The sequence below is a fragment of the Ranitomeya variabilis genome, chromosome 1 (genome assembly GCF_051348905.1).
Source record: "Ranitomeya variabilis isolate aRanVar5 chromosome 1, aRanVar5.hap1, whole genome shotgun sequence".
Lineage (NCBI taxonomy): Eukaryota > Metazoa > Chordata > Amphibia > Anura > Dendrobatidae > Ranitomeya > Ranitomeya variabilis.
The window spans coordinates 641,569,449-641,584,633 of NC_135232.1; the positions used below are offsets into that span (position 1 = coordinate 641,569,449).

General features: G+C 46.6%; 1 protein-coding gene across 1 annotated transcript in view; it reads left to right on the forward strand.

Moving 5' to 3' along the window:
- The first annotated feature begins 271 nt into the window (after positions 1–271).
- PLA2G4F (phospholipase A2 group IVF) overlaps positions 272–15,185 on the forward strand; it is a 142,459-nt gene continuing 127,545 nt past the window's right edge. Inside the window, exon 1 of the mRNA XM_077261240.1 lies at positions 272–498. Within this exon, the coding sequence (XP_077117355.1) occupies positions 379–498 (120 nt within the window). The 5' untranslated portion in view covers positions 272–378. The remainder of the gene's footprint in view (positions 499–15,185) is intronic.

Sequence of the window (15,185 nt, forward strand, 5' to 3'; positions counted from 1 at the left end):
AATGTTTCTGAATTATTTTGCTGCTCTCTTCTCCTTATTGCGCGGGACTCGCTTGCCAAACGCTTCAAGGCAATGAAACCGGCTTACTGGACAGGAAACCACAGCGGTAACACAGATGCGCTTGGTCGCAGGTCACACATCACCGTGTAGCCGCAGCCAGTGAGAGCAGAGCGCACAGAGGGCTTCCAAATCGCGCAGTGTCCCGGCCAGTGAGCAGCCGCCTGGTTCTGGCCTGGGTCGCACCCTGTTCCTGTACCTGTCACATGCAGACGCGCCCTCCCTCACCTGTGCGCCGTCCTCCCTCACCTGGGCGCAGCCCACCCCCCGGCTCCCCACTCTGTTCGCAGTCCGCAGGCTCGGCTGCCGGCAGGGCACACCATGTTTCGCGCAGCCGTGGGGAGACTTCCTGGCCGGGCGCTGCCGGCCGTGGCTGCAGCATTCCTGTGGAAGAAGGACAAGGAGAGGAACCGAACAGCAACCGCGCCGCAAAGCTGGAGGGTGAGTGACGAGGACGCACGGCCGGGACACAGACTGTGGGGTGTCTGGTGTGAACAGTGCGGTTGAAGATGCAGCGATGTCTGGGAATAGGAAGTTGCCACCAGCCAGGACTTGTGTCTCTACCAATTACTGGTTAATTTATGGCATCTGCCCAAAGAGTTGTGACCGGTTTCCTGGTCTGTGCTACATATCCCATAGATAAATACAATTTATAAATAATATAATCCTACAGACAGTGGGCGCAGGCCGGACTCCATATCCAATCTATGTATAATTCATCATACATGAAAATCGAATAGCTAACTAATATCTAACTGCAGACTAACTTGAGTCCGGTTGGGCGCAGGCAGGCTCGGACAGGTTTCCCCTGCTCCCCGGTGGGCTCCTGTGCAGATCTAGACCACCAACCCCACTGTATAGGCAGTACTTGGCATAATTCACTTGATTCACTCTGTATAGAAAAAAAGCAGCATCTCATCATTCATTAACCGCGCATGGGTCATATAGCCCCACAGACCTGTGGCGCAGGGGTCATATAGCCCTACAGACCTGGGACACAGGGGTCCTATAGCCCTACAGACCTGGGGCGCAGTGGACATATAGCCCTACAGACCTGGGGCGCAGTGGACATATAGCCCTACAGACCTGGAGCGCAGGGGTCATATAGCTCTACAGACCTGGGACACGGGTCATATAGCTCTACAGACCTGGGACACGGGTCGTATACGCCTACAGACCTGGGACACAGGGGTCGTATACGTCTACATACCTGGGGCACAGGGGACGTATAGCCCTACAGACCTGGGGCGCAGGGGTCATATAGCCCTACAGACCTGGGACACAGGGGTCGTATACGCCTACAGACCTGGGGCGCAGGGGATGTATAGATCTACAGACCTGGGGCGCAGGGGTCGTATACGTCTACATACCTGGGGCGAATGGTTCATATAGCCCTACAGACCTGGGGCACAGGGGGCTAAGAACATGGAGACTTTTCCTACAACCATTTTTTTATGACATTGAATGAATATAATTGACAAATTTCCATCAGTGTGATGATTTGTCCCCCGATCATGTTAGCGAAGATAGAGGCACCTTAATGAGGTCATCCATCCTCACTCTGATGTCAGTCGTTTCATGTTTAAAACACCTATTAAAGTCTATGGGACTGTTCACATGCTGTTTTCCTTTTGTTTTCTTCTTTTTGTGGATCCTATGGAGTTCTTTTTTTTTTCTTTTTTTTTAATCTGACTTATAGCTCAAAATAATCCATCATAGTCTATGGGTCCATGAAAGTCATTAACACCAGAGAGATACTGTCCATGTGTTGTCCATTGTTAACATTGTAATTGGTTTTAGAAATGTAAAAAAAATAAATTTTAATAAAAAAAATCGTCATACAAGGAAGATCACTGATTGTGAAAACAAGCACCCTGATGAAACGCTGAGAGATGAAGAAAAAAATCATAATGATAAAATTCATGATGGTTTCTATGTAAATGCAGCTTTAGTTACAAGTAGCAGGGTAAGGGTCTCACTCCTTTCCCACTTGCTCCTTACTGACTGCCAAGAAGTGCACTGGACCCCGGGCAAATGACAGACGGAGGGGAATCACCACATAATGCAGTTTGCTAATTCTCTGTCGTTAATATTGCAGGTTTTGGTTGGATTTACGGTACTTCTGACATTAGTCCTAGTACAAGCCACAATGTCAAGTCTGGTTGCAGGTCCCCTGACCGACACACAAAAGCCTCAGAAGCATATACAAGGCTAAGTTCAGGTCAGGAGACCCCCGGCCAGTCTGGGTGCCGTGCTGTGTCCTCTCACCATTGTGAAACAAGACTTACGGAGATGTTGGAGTAATGTCCAATACTCAGACAACCCCTTTATGTTTGCTCTCAATAACAATTAGGCTATGGTCACACTTGTAGTTCTTGCTGCGTTTTCTTCTCTCTTGGTAGTAAAGAAGCTGCAGAAAAAAGCATGTTTTGCTTGGTTTTTCTTGCTACATTTTAACCCTAAGGTACTTCATAAGGTTTTGGCACAAATAACGCAGCAAAACTTGATACCTTCGTATTTTCAGCATTTTTTCACCTCCCATTAATTTCAATGGGCGAAAAATGTGAATAAAACGCTGAACAGTGACATGCTCTATTTTGCAAAAATCAAACAAAGCACAAAATAATGAGGCCAAAAAAAACAAGGTGTCTTCATGAGATTTCTGGAATCGCAGCCTTTGCCGGTACTGTAAAATGCAGCTGAAAATGTGAATTAAAAAAACGCCACAGGTGAGTATACCTTATACTCACCGGTGACACCGTTGTCTCCCCCAGGGCTCACATGACATTTTTACTTAACACAAGCCCCTTAGCCAATCAGTGGCCGCTTCACTCTCCCCACCTTCCCCACATGATATACATCCAGAGGACGTGATAGGGCAGCGGCTCTGCCTTCCTCCAGATGTATGTGATTTGTACACAGGCGGGGAAAGTGATGCAGCCACTGATTGGCCACAGGGCTTGTGTGACATAAAAATGTAATGCGAGCCCTGGGAGAGAAAGTGCCGACACCGCAGGTACGGCACCCCCAGCAGAAGCAAGTATATGGGTGCAGTCAGACTGCCATATTACTTGTGTGAGGATCGTATCACAATCCTCAGACTGTCCGTCGGCTCTCCTAACCAGAGCTGAGCGTGACGGCTGCATAGATATACAGTACATGCAGTCACGCGCAGATCACGAGAGCAGAGCAGACTGAGGATTGCGCTGCGATCCCTGTGCAAGTAATACGGCAGTCTGACTGCACCACAAGTGTTATTAGTTTTCTTGGGGCAAACATATGGATTGAGAAGGGGTTGTTGGAGTAGTGAACAACCCCTTTAATGAACTGCATATTGTCCCTTATTTATATCCTGTTTACACAGGGTGAACGCACTACAATGTGCAGAGAATGATCGTTCTGAATCAGCGCTACGCAGAACAGAAAGGTAGTTACCAACTACCTGCCTGTCTGTTCTTAACCCTGTGAGAAAAAGGAAATGGAGGTGGTGGGATCTCTTTGCTTACCTCAAAAATCTCCATTGGCGTAATGACAATAAGTTAGACCTGCAGTAATATCTGGAGTTTCCTTGAAAATCATCCAGAGTGTCCAGTACCTGACAAGGAAGAGACAGATCTTCCATTCTACAAATTTGATGAAGGTCAGTCACAAATTCAGAGGTGTTGGTGTTGACTGTTTCCAATACCTAGGGATAAGTCTTCTATGCAGGTGATAGGAGATGATGAGCATTTTCTTGCGATGTGAAGAATAAATATCAATACAAGAGTAAGGTAATGCCATGGAAGGCTGAATACCAGTAACTATTTCTGTTATACAAATTAATAACAATCACCTAAAAGTGGTAGCTACTTGGGCTTTCCCACCAGATGTATGTTTATGAATAATGATGGGTGGTTCAGGTCTGGCGGGTTCAGCCGAACAGTTTAAAAAAAAAAAAAATTTGGGTTCAGGTACCAGACCCCATTCAGATGAAGGAGGGCCCAAACATCCATTGTGTGCCACGCTGTCATCTGCATGACAGCGTGGCAAACACTGTCTCTGCTGAACAGTACCATCATTACCGCTGGTGAGAGCACTGCGGTTTCCATGCTGTCAGATGACAGCGTGAGCCACCAGCAGTGACTGGAGGTAAAAAGTTTACTCGCAGTCACAGGCATCAGCAAATGGGACTACTACTCCCATCAGCTTACGCCTGCTGTTGCTGATAACAGTGCGAGCAGGCGACTGCTGATGGGAGTATTTATCAGTGGGCCTATGCAATAAATAAAACAGCATTCGTTCCCCTCTATTTTTCATAACCAGCATGGCAAAACTGACATCTGCGGGCTGCAACCCTCAGCTGTCAGCTTTATCTTGGCTGGTTATCAAGAATGAAGGGGTCTTCGCTCCTTTTTTATTTTTTAGAATTATTTTAATATTTAATTTTCATAACTGCATTGGACCCCCACCGATTTTTGATAACCAGCCAAGCTAAAGCAGACAGCTGGGGGCTGGTATTCTCAGGCTGATGAGGGGCCATGGATATTGGACCCCTCCATCCTAAAAATAACAGTCCTGATCGGTTTACCTGGCTCTTTCCACTTGCCCTGTGGCTGTTTATTTGTGGGGTTGATGTTACCTTTGTATTGTCAGGTGACATCAAGCCCAGGGATTAGTAATGGAGAGGCATCTATAAGATGCCTCTCTTTATTAACCTCCGTAGTCCTATTGTAAATAAAAAACACCCAGAATAAAGTCCTTTATTTGAAATAAAAATACACATCGTTTTACTTTTTATTAAAAAATAAAAAACAAAGTCAACTTACGCCCATTCCATGTAAGCCCTCGTCCCTTGTAAAAAAAAAAAAAAAAAGAAAGTAATAAATAATAATACTCCTCTAATTCCCATTCCATCGAAGCCCTGGTCATATGTAAAAAATCAAAAATACAAAACAACCATATACAGGTCCTTCTCAAAAAATTAGCATATAGTGTTAAATTTCATTATTTACCATAATGTAATGATTACAATTAAACTTTCATATATTATAGATTCATTATCCACCAACTGAAATTTGTCAGGTCTTTTATTGTTTTAATACTGATGATTTTGGCATACAACTCCTGATAACCCAAAAAACCTGTCTCAATAAATTAGCATATTTCACCCGTCCAATCAAATAAAAGTGTTTTTTAATAACAAACAAAAAAACCATCAAATAATAATGTTCAATTATGCACTCAATACTTGGTCGGGAATCCTTTGGCAGAAATGACTGCTTCAATGCGGCGTGGCATGGAGGCAATCAGCCTGTGACACTGCTGAGATGTTATGGAGGCCCAGGATGCTTCAATAGCGGCCTTAAGCTCATCCAGAGTGTTGGGTCTTGCGTCTCTCAACTTTCTCTTCACAATATCCCACAGATTCTCTATGGGGTTCAGGTCAGGAGAGTTGGCAGGCCAATTGAGCACAGTAATACCATGGTCAGTAAACCATTTACCAGTGGTTTTGGCACTGTGAGCAGGTGCCAGGTCGTGCTGAAAAATGAAATCTTCATCTCCATAAAGCATTTCAGCCGATGGAAGCATGAAGTGCTCCAAAATCTCCTGATAGCTAGCTGCATTGACCCTGCCCTTGATGAAACACAGTGGACCAACACCAGCAGCTGACATGGCACCCCACACCATCACTGACTGTGGGTACTTGACACTGGACTTCAGGCATTTTGGCATTTCCTTCTCCCCAGTCTTCCTCCAGACTCTGGCACCTTGATTTCCGAATGACATGCAAAATTTGCTTTTATCAGAAAAAAGTACTTGGGACCACTTAGCAACAGTCCAGTGCTGCTTCTCTGTAGCCCAGGTCAGGCGCTTCTGCCGCTGTTTATGGTTCAAAAGTGGCTTTACCTGGGGAATGCGGCACCTGTAGCCCATTTCCTGCACACGCCTGTGCACGGTGGCTCTGGATGTTTCCACACCAGACTCAGTCCACTGCTTCCTCAGGTTCCCCAAGGTCTGGAATCGGTCCTTCTCCACAATCTTCCTCAGGGTCCGGTCACCTCTTCTCGTTGTACAGCGTTTTCTGCCACATTGTTTCCTTCCAACAGACTTACCATTGAGATGCCTTGATACCGCACTCTGGGAACAGCCTATTTGTTGAGAAATTTCTTTCTGGGTCTTACCCTCTTGCTTGAGGGTGTCAATGATGGCCTTCTTGACATCTGTCAGGTCGCTAGTCTTACCCATGATGGGGGTTTTGAGTAATGAACCAGGCAGGGAGTTTTTAAAAGCCTCAGGTATCTTTTGCATGTGTTTAGAGTTAATTAGTTGATTCAGAAGATTAGGGTAATAGGTCGTTTAGAGAACCTTTTCTTGATATGCTAATTTATTGAGACAGGTTTTTTGGGTTATCAGGAGTTGTATGCCAAAATCATCAGTATTAAAACAATAAAAGACCTGACAAATTTCAGTTGGTGGATAATGAATCTATAATATATGAAAGTTTAATTGTAATCATTACATTATGGTAAATAATGAAATTTAACACTATATGCAAATTTTTTGAGAAGGACCTGTATGAAGACCACAGGAGAATGAACGGTTACGTTATCAAGGTTACTGCAGTTATTTGCGTTCCCAGCTCACTTCGCTGTGAGTCGGGCCGATGAACTGCAGTGACCTCAGTGATCTCACGGTCTTCACTCTCTACACTCGGCAATGTAATCAATGGTTCCTGTAGATGCAACAGAAAAAGGAGGTTTTCACCTTCCTGACCAGGCCAATTTTTTAAATTCTGACCTCTGTTATGAGGTCATAACTTTGGATGGGTCCCACTGATTCTGAGACTGTTTTCTCGTGACATATTATACTTGATGATAGTGGTAAAATTTCTTTGATATGACTTGTTTGTTTATGAAAAAAATGGAAATTTTCAAACTTAATTTTTATTCCCTTAAATCAGAGTCCTATCGCACAAAATAGTTAATAAATAACATTTCCCACATGTCTACCTTACATCAGCACAATTTTTGAAACATAATTTTACATAAAATAATCAGCAATTTCTCATTTTTACAACAAAATTTGCATAACCATTTTTTTAGGGACCACCTCACATGTGAAGTGACATTGAGGGGCCTGTATGACAGAAAATACCCAATAATGACACCATCCTAAAAACTGCACCCCTCAAGGTACTCAAAACCACATTCATGATGTTTATTAACCCTTCAGATGCTTCACAGGAATTTTTAGAATGTGGAAGGAAAAAATAAACATTTACTTTTCTTTCACAAAAATTTTTCCTAATTTTCTTTTTACTTTCGCAAGTGTAACAGGAGAAAATTGACCATACAATTTGTTGTGCAATTTATCCTAAGCATGCCAATACCCCATATGTGGGGGAAATCTACAGTTTGGACACTCGGAAGGGGAGGAGCGCCAATTGACTTTTTCAATGTAAAATTTGCTGGAATAATTTGAGGATGCCATGTCACATTTGGAGAGCCCCTGATGTGCCTAAAGTCACAATGACACCATTTTGGAAACTAGACCCCTTTGGGAACTTATCTACATGTGTATTGAGCACCTTGAACCCCCAGGTGCTTCACAGAAGTTTATAACGTTAAGCAGTGAAAGTAAGAATCACATTTTTCTGCAAAAATCTTTATCTCCAAATTTTGTATTTTCACAAAGGATAACAGGAAAAAATGGATCCCAAAATTTGCTCTGCAATTTCTCCTGCGATCACCGATACCCCATATGTGGTTGAAAACTACTTTTGAGGAACAGTGCAAAGCTCAGAACGGAAGAAACACCGTATTACAGTGCAGATTTTGCTGCCCTTGTTTGAGAGTGCTATTGCAGCGCCCCAGAGTCCTGGTCGTTGCAGTACTGTGGCTCCGCCACTAAGGGGAGCTATGGTACGTCTGATGGCACTGAAGGAGTTCACCTGACCAGGTATCACAGACACCAATACATTTCACAGCCGGGCCTCCAGGGGGAGCTAAGGGTTCTATTCATTAGGCCACTCCTCACATACTGGTAAAACTGGGGGTCAGGCAGGAAGTTAGGGAGAAAGCTGACTGGGTTGGAACCAGGCAACACCTTGTGGCAGAGGGTGTTGTGGGGGAAGATTCGGTAGGGCCCCTGTCGGGGGTGGGATCCTGCCAGAGGTCTGGCAACTTGAGAGAACGTCACGGGACCGTGCCTGCTCAGCATAGCGGCGGTGCCCAAGGAAGGATTAGAAGCGAGATAGATTGTGCTGAGTGAGAAACGAGATCAAAGCAACAAGGAGAATACCAGTAGGAGTCGTGCTGTGAGACCGAGGCAACATCCTATTGAGGCGCACAACCGGCGGCCGGAACGCAGAGGAATTATTCATATATCCAGCTTCAAGCAATACTTCAAACCAACGGCAGGACAGTCAGTCATAGGCGGGCTGTCTCACCTAAATCACCTACGAAGACATAGGGGGCAACTTGTGGAGAGGGGCGACTCTAGGGTCCCGGAAGAGCTCCGAGCCTACCCGTCATACGGGTGCCGTCCTAACCGTAACATCAGGGAGGGACGGAAGATTAGCAGAACATCATCTAATCGAGTTGTGAGGGAACTTAAGAAACAGACACAACAGTTGTGGGGACTTTCCGTAAGCACAGCAGGGAAGGACCACAACACATAGCGCTAGCAGGAAGGCACAGATTTCCACCTGCAAAGAGAACTCTGGAAGTGCCATTGGACCGGCCGGACTTGCGCAGCCTGGTTAACCGTATTCCGGATTGAGGACCCAGAGATCTTCAGTAAAGAGGTAAAGAGACTGCAACCTGGTGTCCTCGTTATTTACTGCACCGCACCACCACCACCATCCACATCTATTACTGTACGCCCCTCAGCAGGGTCACGGACCGGGTCTAGCCACCGTGACAACCCCAGAGCAGAGACTCAGAGGCCCGGTACCGGGTACCCCTCGGCCCTGCGGCAGTGGGGGCGCTTCAACTTGGCGTCACGAACAGGATCTACTTAAGCCTGAAGAATCAGGTCATGTGTGCCTTGGAACTGTGATTTACTGTGTTTGGACTGTACTTTATTGCAAAGACTGTGCCGCGCCATTTGCCGCCAAAATCCGCCGCCATTACAGCGCTGAGGAGAGTGCAGGAGAAGAAGAGGGGCGTGGAGTGGGCGTAGACGAGCTGGAGAGCGCGAAGGGCAATGGCCGCCCAGTCTAAATATTTCTGCACTGTGAGGACGTGTCCGTCAGCAGCAGAGATCCGCCTCCTGATCCTCAATGGAGGGCGGAGACCGAGGAAACGACACCGCCCACGAAGGAGAGAGCGGGAAAAGGACCAGGAAGCGACCCACATGGAGGACGCCATGGCTAGCAGCTCTGAACCCGAAAGTGGGGTTGAAGCGGGAGTCTCCCCCAACTACCCGGATGAGCGCAGCAGCCAGTTCTTCGTGGACAGCACCGAACTCCTGCAGGTCGAGATGGAGAGCTTGCTCGACCAGCTCCTTCAGTTGAATGTGAAGGCCCAGGCTCCGCACCAGGCGGCGCCGGACAGCAGCCTTCCAGCATCGGATCTTACACTGCTGCGGAGGTCCTCGCTGACACCGCCAGAGGAACCCGCCGCGGAGGAAGAGCCTGCATCGGCTGGTGAGTCCGCCGACCCTGTCCCGCCGGCCGAGGGCTTGCTAGTAGGCCCCGTTGCGGCACCCCCTCTCCCTGGGACCCATAGACTTCAGCGCCTGTTGCCATGGGAGGAGCCCACGGGTATGGAACACCGCCTGAAAGCCCCGCTTCGACCCACTGCTCTGCTGTGTGAAGTCCGTGCAGAGTGCACAGTGTGCCGCTGGGTGAACCCAGGATCTAACCTTATGGGGTTCCCCGGGGTGAAGACCCAGGAGGGAGAGATGGTACAGGCCCTAAGCTGGGAGGAATACCAGGTCCAGCTAATGGGAGGAGAAGCAGAAAGAATACCAGGCTGGGCTAGAGACCTATCACCAGAAAGATTTGGCAGTCAAGGATCGGGCCTGCAAGGACCCCACCGCTCACTAGGCCCCGTGCAGACAGGGCACCATCGTCACTTTCAGGCTCCGCGGAGGTTGGGGCTTCATCAAAGAACCGGGCCTGTATGCGGAAGTGTTTGTTAATCGGAGGGATGTCGAGTCTCACTTGAGAGAGGGTCACCCAGACCGGGACCTCCACCCCGGGGATGAAGTTACCTACACCCGGCACTTTGGGGAGAAGGGATGGTTCGCTTTAAATGTCCACAAGAAGAAGCTGGTGGAACCCTCGACTAAGGTGCCGGAGAAGATCTCTCCTGTAGCCAAGGTGCCCCCTTGTGGTCGGCCCACGATCACCACTGAGACCACCATGGTCACCCCAACGGGCATGATCGTGAAGGCTACGACTTGCCGCGTTATAACCTCCACTTCTGTCGGGGCCACGCAGGTGCCTCCTCAGGTGATCCGCGTGTCTACTGCCCCAGAACTGAAGACTGTGGGCACACAGACCCCCAGCTGGGATAATAGACTCCCTTATGCAGTACCGGGCGGTTCGCAATACCCAAAGGGGTTGCCTCTGCCGGTGCTGCCTCCTGAATGGTTCAAATAAATGTTTTGGTATTCTGAACATGTACATAGTTCATCTGACTGTTTGTTTTCTGCTATGTTGCTAAAACCCGTCCTGGGTTAACTCTTAAAGGGATCCCTTTGTTGACCCGGGATCCCTATTGTTTTTGGTTATTTTCTATTTTCTTCTTTGTTATCAAGAACTGCCGCAATCATGAACAGTGCATGATACGAACTGCTTGTAAATAGTTTGCACCTTCTTAAAGGTGCTCCCTACTGGTTTTATACAAAAGACGGACTCTTTGCGAAGATATGATTCTTGGAACTTGTATTGGAGTCCTAGCTGCATACGGATTTGCAGCTTGAGAAGTTGCACTACCTCATAGAGACTTGGTCCCCTCTTAAAGGGGATGTTCACTTGTTGCACTTAAAGAATGGTATTGCTTTAAGACAGATAGATAGCAATAATGTCTTGACGAAAAGAAACTGATGATGATGCTTACATGTAAAAGTTATATGTATCCAACTAGTTGATTGTAAGAAGCGATTGATAACGTTGATAGAAAAATGAGGACAGAGAGTGAACCCGTACGGGGTTAGTCAGTGAGTCCTCTTAGGAGCCATGTAAGGGTGGCTCAGTGATTTCAAACCGAAAGTAAATGTTATGTTCTATACTGTGTATAGTAGTTGAAAAGGCAGTAGGCCCAGGCTGAAAGGGGCGGTCCTGTAAAGAAAGGAGAGGCAGTAGGCCTGGAGCAGTTAGGACAGGCGGTCCTGCAGATTTAATGAAGGAGAATGAAAGAGAAAGAGTTCAGAATAATTCTTTAGTGGGTTTAGTCTGTACGCCCTTGAAGAAGAAGTCAGTTTCATAATGTTTTATAAGTAACCTCTTTAGTGGATAGGAAGTGTACGTCCTTAAGGACAATGTTAACTTATTATTCAAAAGTTTGCACTGAGTAGAATACCCGGTTGGGTAACAGGAGTTGTTTACAGCCTGTAATTTATAATGTTTAACCATGTTTGTAACGTTCAAGTGTCCTCACCTCCCGTAAAGGGAAGCTCTGTTCAAGCTTACTTATTGTTATTGCATTTTCAAAATTGTATGTCTTTTTGCTAACCTGTATTGTTGTTTTCTTCCCAGTCCAGGAGTACTGGATTTAACCAGGGGGGACTGCAGCGCCCCAGAGTCCTGGTCGTTGCAGTACTGTGGCTCCGCCACTAAGGGGAGCTATGGTACGTCTGATGGCACTGAAGGAGTTCACCTGACCAGGTATCACAGACACCAATACATTTCACAGCCGGGCCTCCAGGGGGAGCTAAGGGTTCTATTCATTAGGCCACTCCTCACATACTGGTAAAACTGGGGGTCAGGCAGGAAGTTAGGGAGAAAGCTGACTGGGTTGGAACCAGGCAACACCTTGTGGCAGAGGGTGTTGTGGGGGAAGATTCGGTAGGGCCCCTGTCGGGGGTGGGATCCTGCCAGAGGTCTGGCAACTTGAGAGAACGTCACGGGAGCGTGCCTGCTCAGCATAGCGGCGGTGCCCAAGGAAGGATTAGAAGCGAGATAGATTGTGCTGAGTGAGAAACGAGATCAAAGCAACAAGGAGAATACCAGTAGGAGTCGTGCTGTGAGACCGAGGCAACATCCTATTGAGGCGCACAACCGGCGGCCGGAACGCAGAGGAAGTATTCATATATCCAGCTTCAAGCAATACTTCAAACCAACGGCTGGACAGTCAGTCATAGGCGGGCTGTCTCACCTAAATCACCTACGAAGACATAGGGGGCAACTTGTGGAGAGGGGCGACTCTAGGGTCCCGGAAGAGCTCCGAGCCTACCCGTCATATGGGTGCCGTCCTAACCGTAACATCAGGGAGGGACGGAAGATTAGCAGAACATCATCTAATCGAGTTGTGAGGGAACTTAAGAAACAGACACAACAGTTGTGGGGACTTTCCGTAAGCACAGCAGGGAAGGACCACAACACATAGCGCTAGCAGGAAGGCACAGATTTCCACCTGCAAAGAGAACTCTGGAAGTGCCATTGGACCGGCCGGACTTGCGCAGCCTGGTTAACCGTATTCCGGATTGAGGACCCAGAGATCTTCAGTAAAGAGGTAAAGAGACTGCAACCTGGTGTCCTCGTTATTTACTGCACCGCACCACCACCACCATCCACATCTATTACTGTACGCCCCTCAGCAGGGTCACGGACCGGGTCTAGCCACCGTGACAACCCCAGAGCAGAGACTCAGAGGCCCGGTACCGAGTACCCCTCGGCCCTGCGGCAGTGGGGGCGCTACACTATGTTACATTGGTAAGATCGTGTGTTAGCCCCAAGTTTTACATTTTCATACTGGAAAATGGGTAAAAGTGTCACCAAAATTTGCTCCACAATTTCTACTGAACGTGGCAATACCCCATATGTGGCTGTACAGTACTACTCAGCCATACGGAGAGACTCTGGAGGGACGGAACGCTATTTGTCTCCTGGAACACAGATTTTCTTAGAATAGTTTGCGGACTCCATATAAATAGCCCATAAGAGCTAGAAAAGCAGAATACGCCTTCAAGTCACCCCGTTTTGGAAATTATAACCCTTTGGGAATTTATCTACAGGTGTAGTGACGATTTTGAGTCCATGGGTGTTTTCTAGAAACAAGCAGCAATGGATGTTGCTTAGTGAAAATTACAAACTCCCGTTGTAGTGACGAGTACGCTATGCCCAGCTCACGCTTCAGGAAATGCACGCCTGTAAATTAGGCGGGCTGTCATCACTACAGAAATGCCAAACATATGGTTGCTAAATGTGGTTCAGGCACGTTGGAGGCTCAGAAGGGAGGGGGGACATTTGGATTTGGGAGGGGAGAATTTGCTGAATTTCCTTGGTGGGGCGAGGAGCCACTTAACTTTTCCAGAGCCTTTGTGCTACCAGTAATGTGGAAGCCCCCTATATTTCCGTTAACAGATGACAGAGTGAGAGCTTGCTTTTTTGTGGATTGACTTTAAGCTTTTATTAGGAATATTTTACATAACATTTATGACCACAGTTATCCGGCGAGCTATGCGGAGCACTTACGTCGGGATTTCCATCTAAATCTCTGAGTGACGTGACAGATGAAACCCCCGATAGATCCATTCACTATAATGAGGCTGCAGAGTTACTCTGGACTCCGTCTGGTCTCTGTTCAGTGGTGTCCTTCTTCTCAGAAGTGCACAAACTGTGGCTTATGGCACTTTTATGCAGTCCTGAAAAGATGGACACCACCGGATCATAGGTCCTATGATGTCCACAGTGCCTCCGTCTGCCTCCTTATAGGGAATCTTCCGTCACAGGTTTCTGTCTGAATCACGTATTTCAGATATTTACATGGAAACCCCGATGCAAGCACAGAGCGCAGGATAAATGTGCAACGAGCCTTACTGTGATCTTTGGGAGTCAGATTGAAACAGTCAACTGCATATGAAGAATTGGTTTTATTTTTTACACCGTTCCTCATGCGGTATAAGTGATTAGGCGACTTTATTCTTCGGGTCAGTGCAATTACACTGATACCAGATTTATATCGGGTTTTTATGTTTGACTGCTGTCGCACACAAAAAGATGCTTTTTATTGCAAAAACCGGTTTTTGCATCGCTATATTTTGAGAGCTATAATTTTTCCATATTTCAGCTGACAGTCATGTTATGGCTTGGTTTTTTCGGGACGAGCAGACTTTTTTTTAGTGGTACCATTTTCGGGCACATGTTATTTTTTGATCACTTTCTATTCTGATTGTTGGGAGACAGAATGAACAAAAACCAGCAATTCAGGAATTCCTTTTTGGTCTGTTTTTTATACTGTTCCGCGTGTGGTAAAATTGGTAAAGGTCAGTACTATTACAGTGATACCCAATTAAGGCTAAGTTCACATTTGCGTATATGTGCGCAGCGTATCATCTGTATGCGCAAACGCATGTTTATGCAGCGTTTTTTATCTGCATCAGCTTGCGCATGACTGCAAAAAAAAAGCTTCGTGTGCATGCGTTTGGATGCATTTTAGCCTGCGTTTGCGTTGTTGTGTGCAGTTCCTGGACATGCACAGTCCGAAATACGCAAGTGCATCAAACGCATGTGTACGCATGTCCTTGCATGCGTTCCCATAAATAGTAATCTTTTTTTTAATGCACAAATCCACATGCCTGCTCATATTTGACGGATTTTTGACGCCTCCAAAAATGTAACATGTTGCGTTCAGCACGCCCAGCCGCACACCGCAAAACGACGCATGCAAACGCATGTCCATGCATACACCTTGTTAAATATATGTACGCATGACGCATGCAGATCTATGCGGATCAAATGCTGCGCACAAAGACGCAAATGTAAAACCATCCTTATATAGTTTTTTTTATGTTTAGGCTCTTTTACACAATAGAAACTATTTTATAGAAAAAATAGTTTTTGCATCGCTTTATTCTGAGAGCTAAAACTTTTTTTATTCTGCTGATGGAGCTGTATGACAGCTTGTTTTTTGCGAGACAAGATGACGTTTTCAGCGGTTCCATTTTTTTATCCCATTTTATTGCACTTTTTGTTCAGC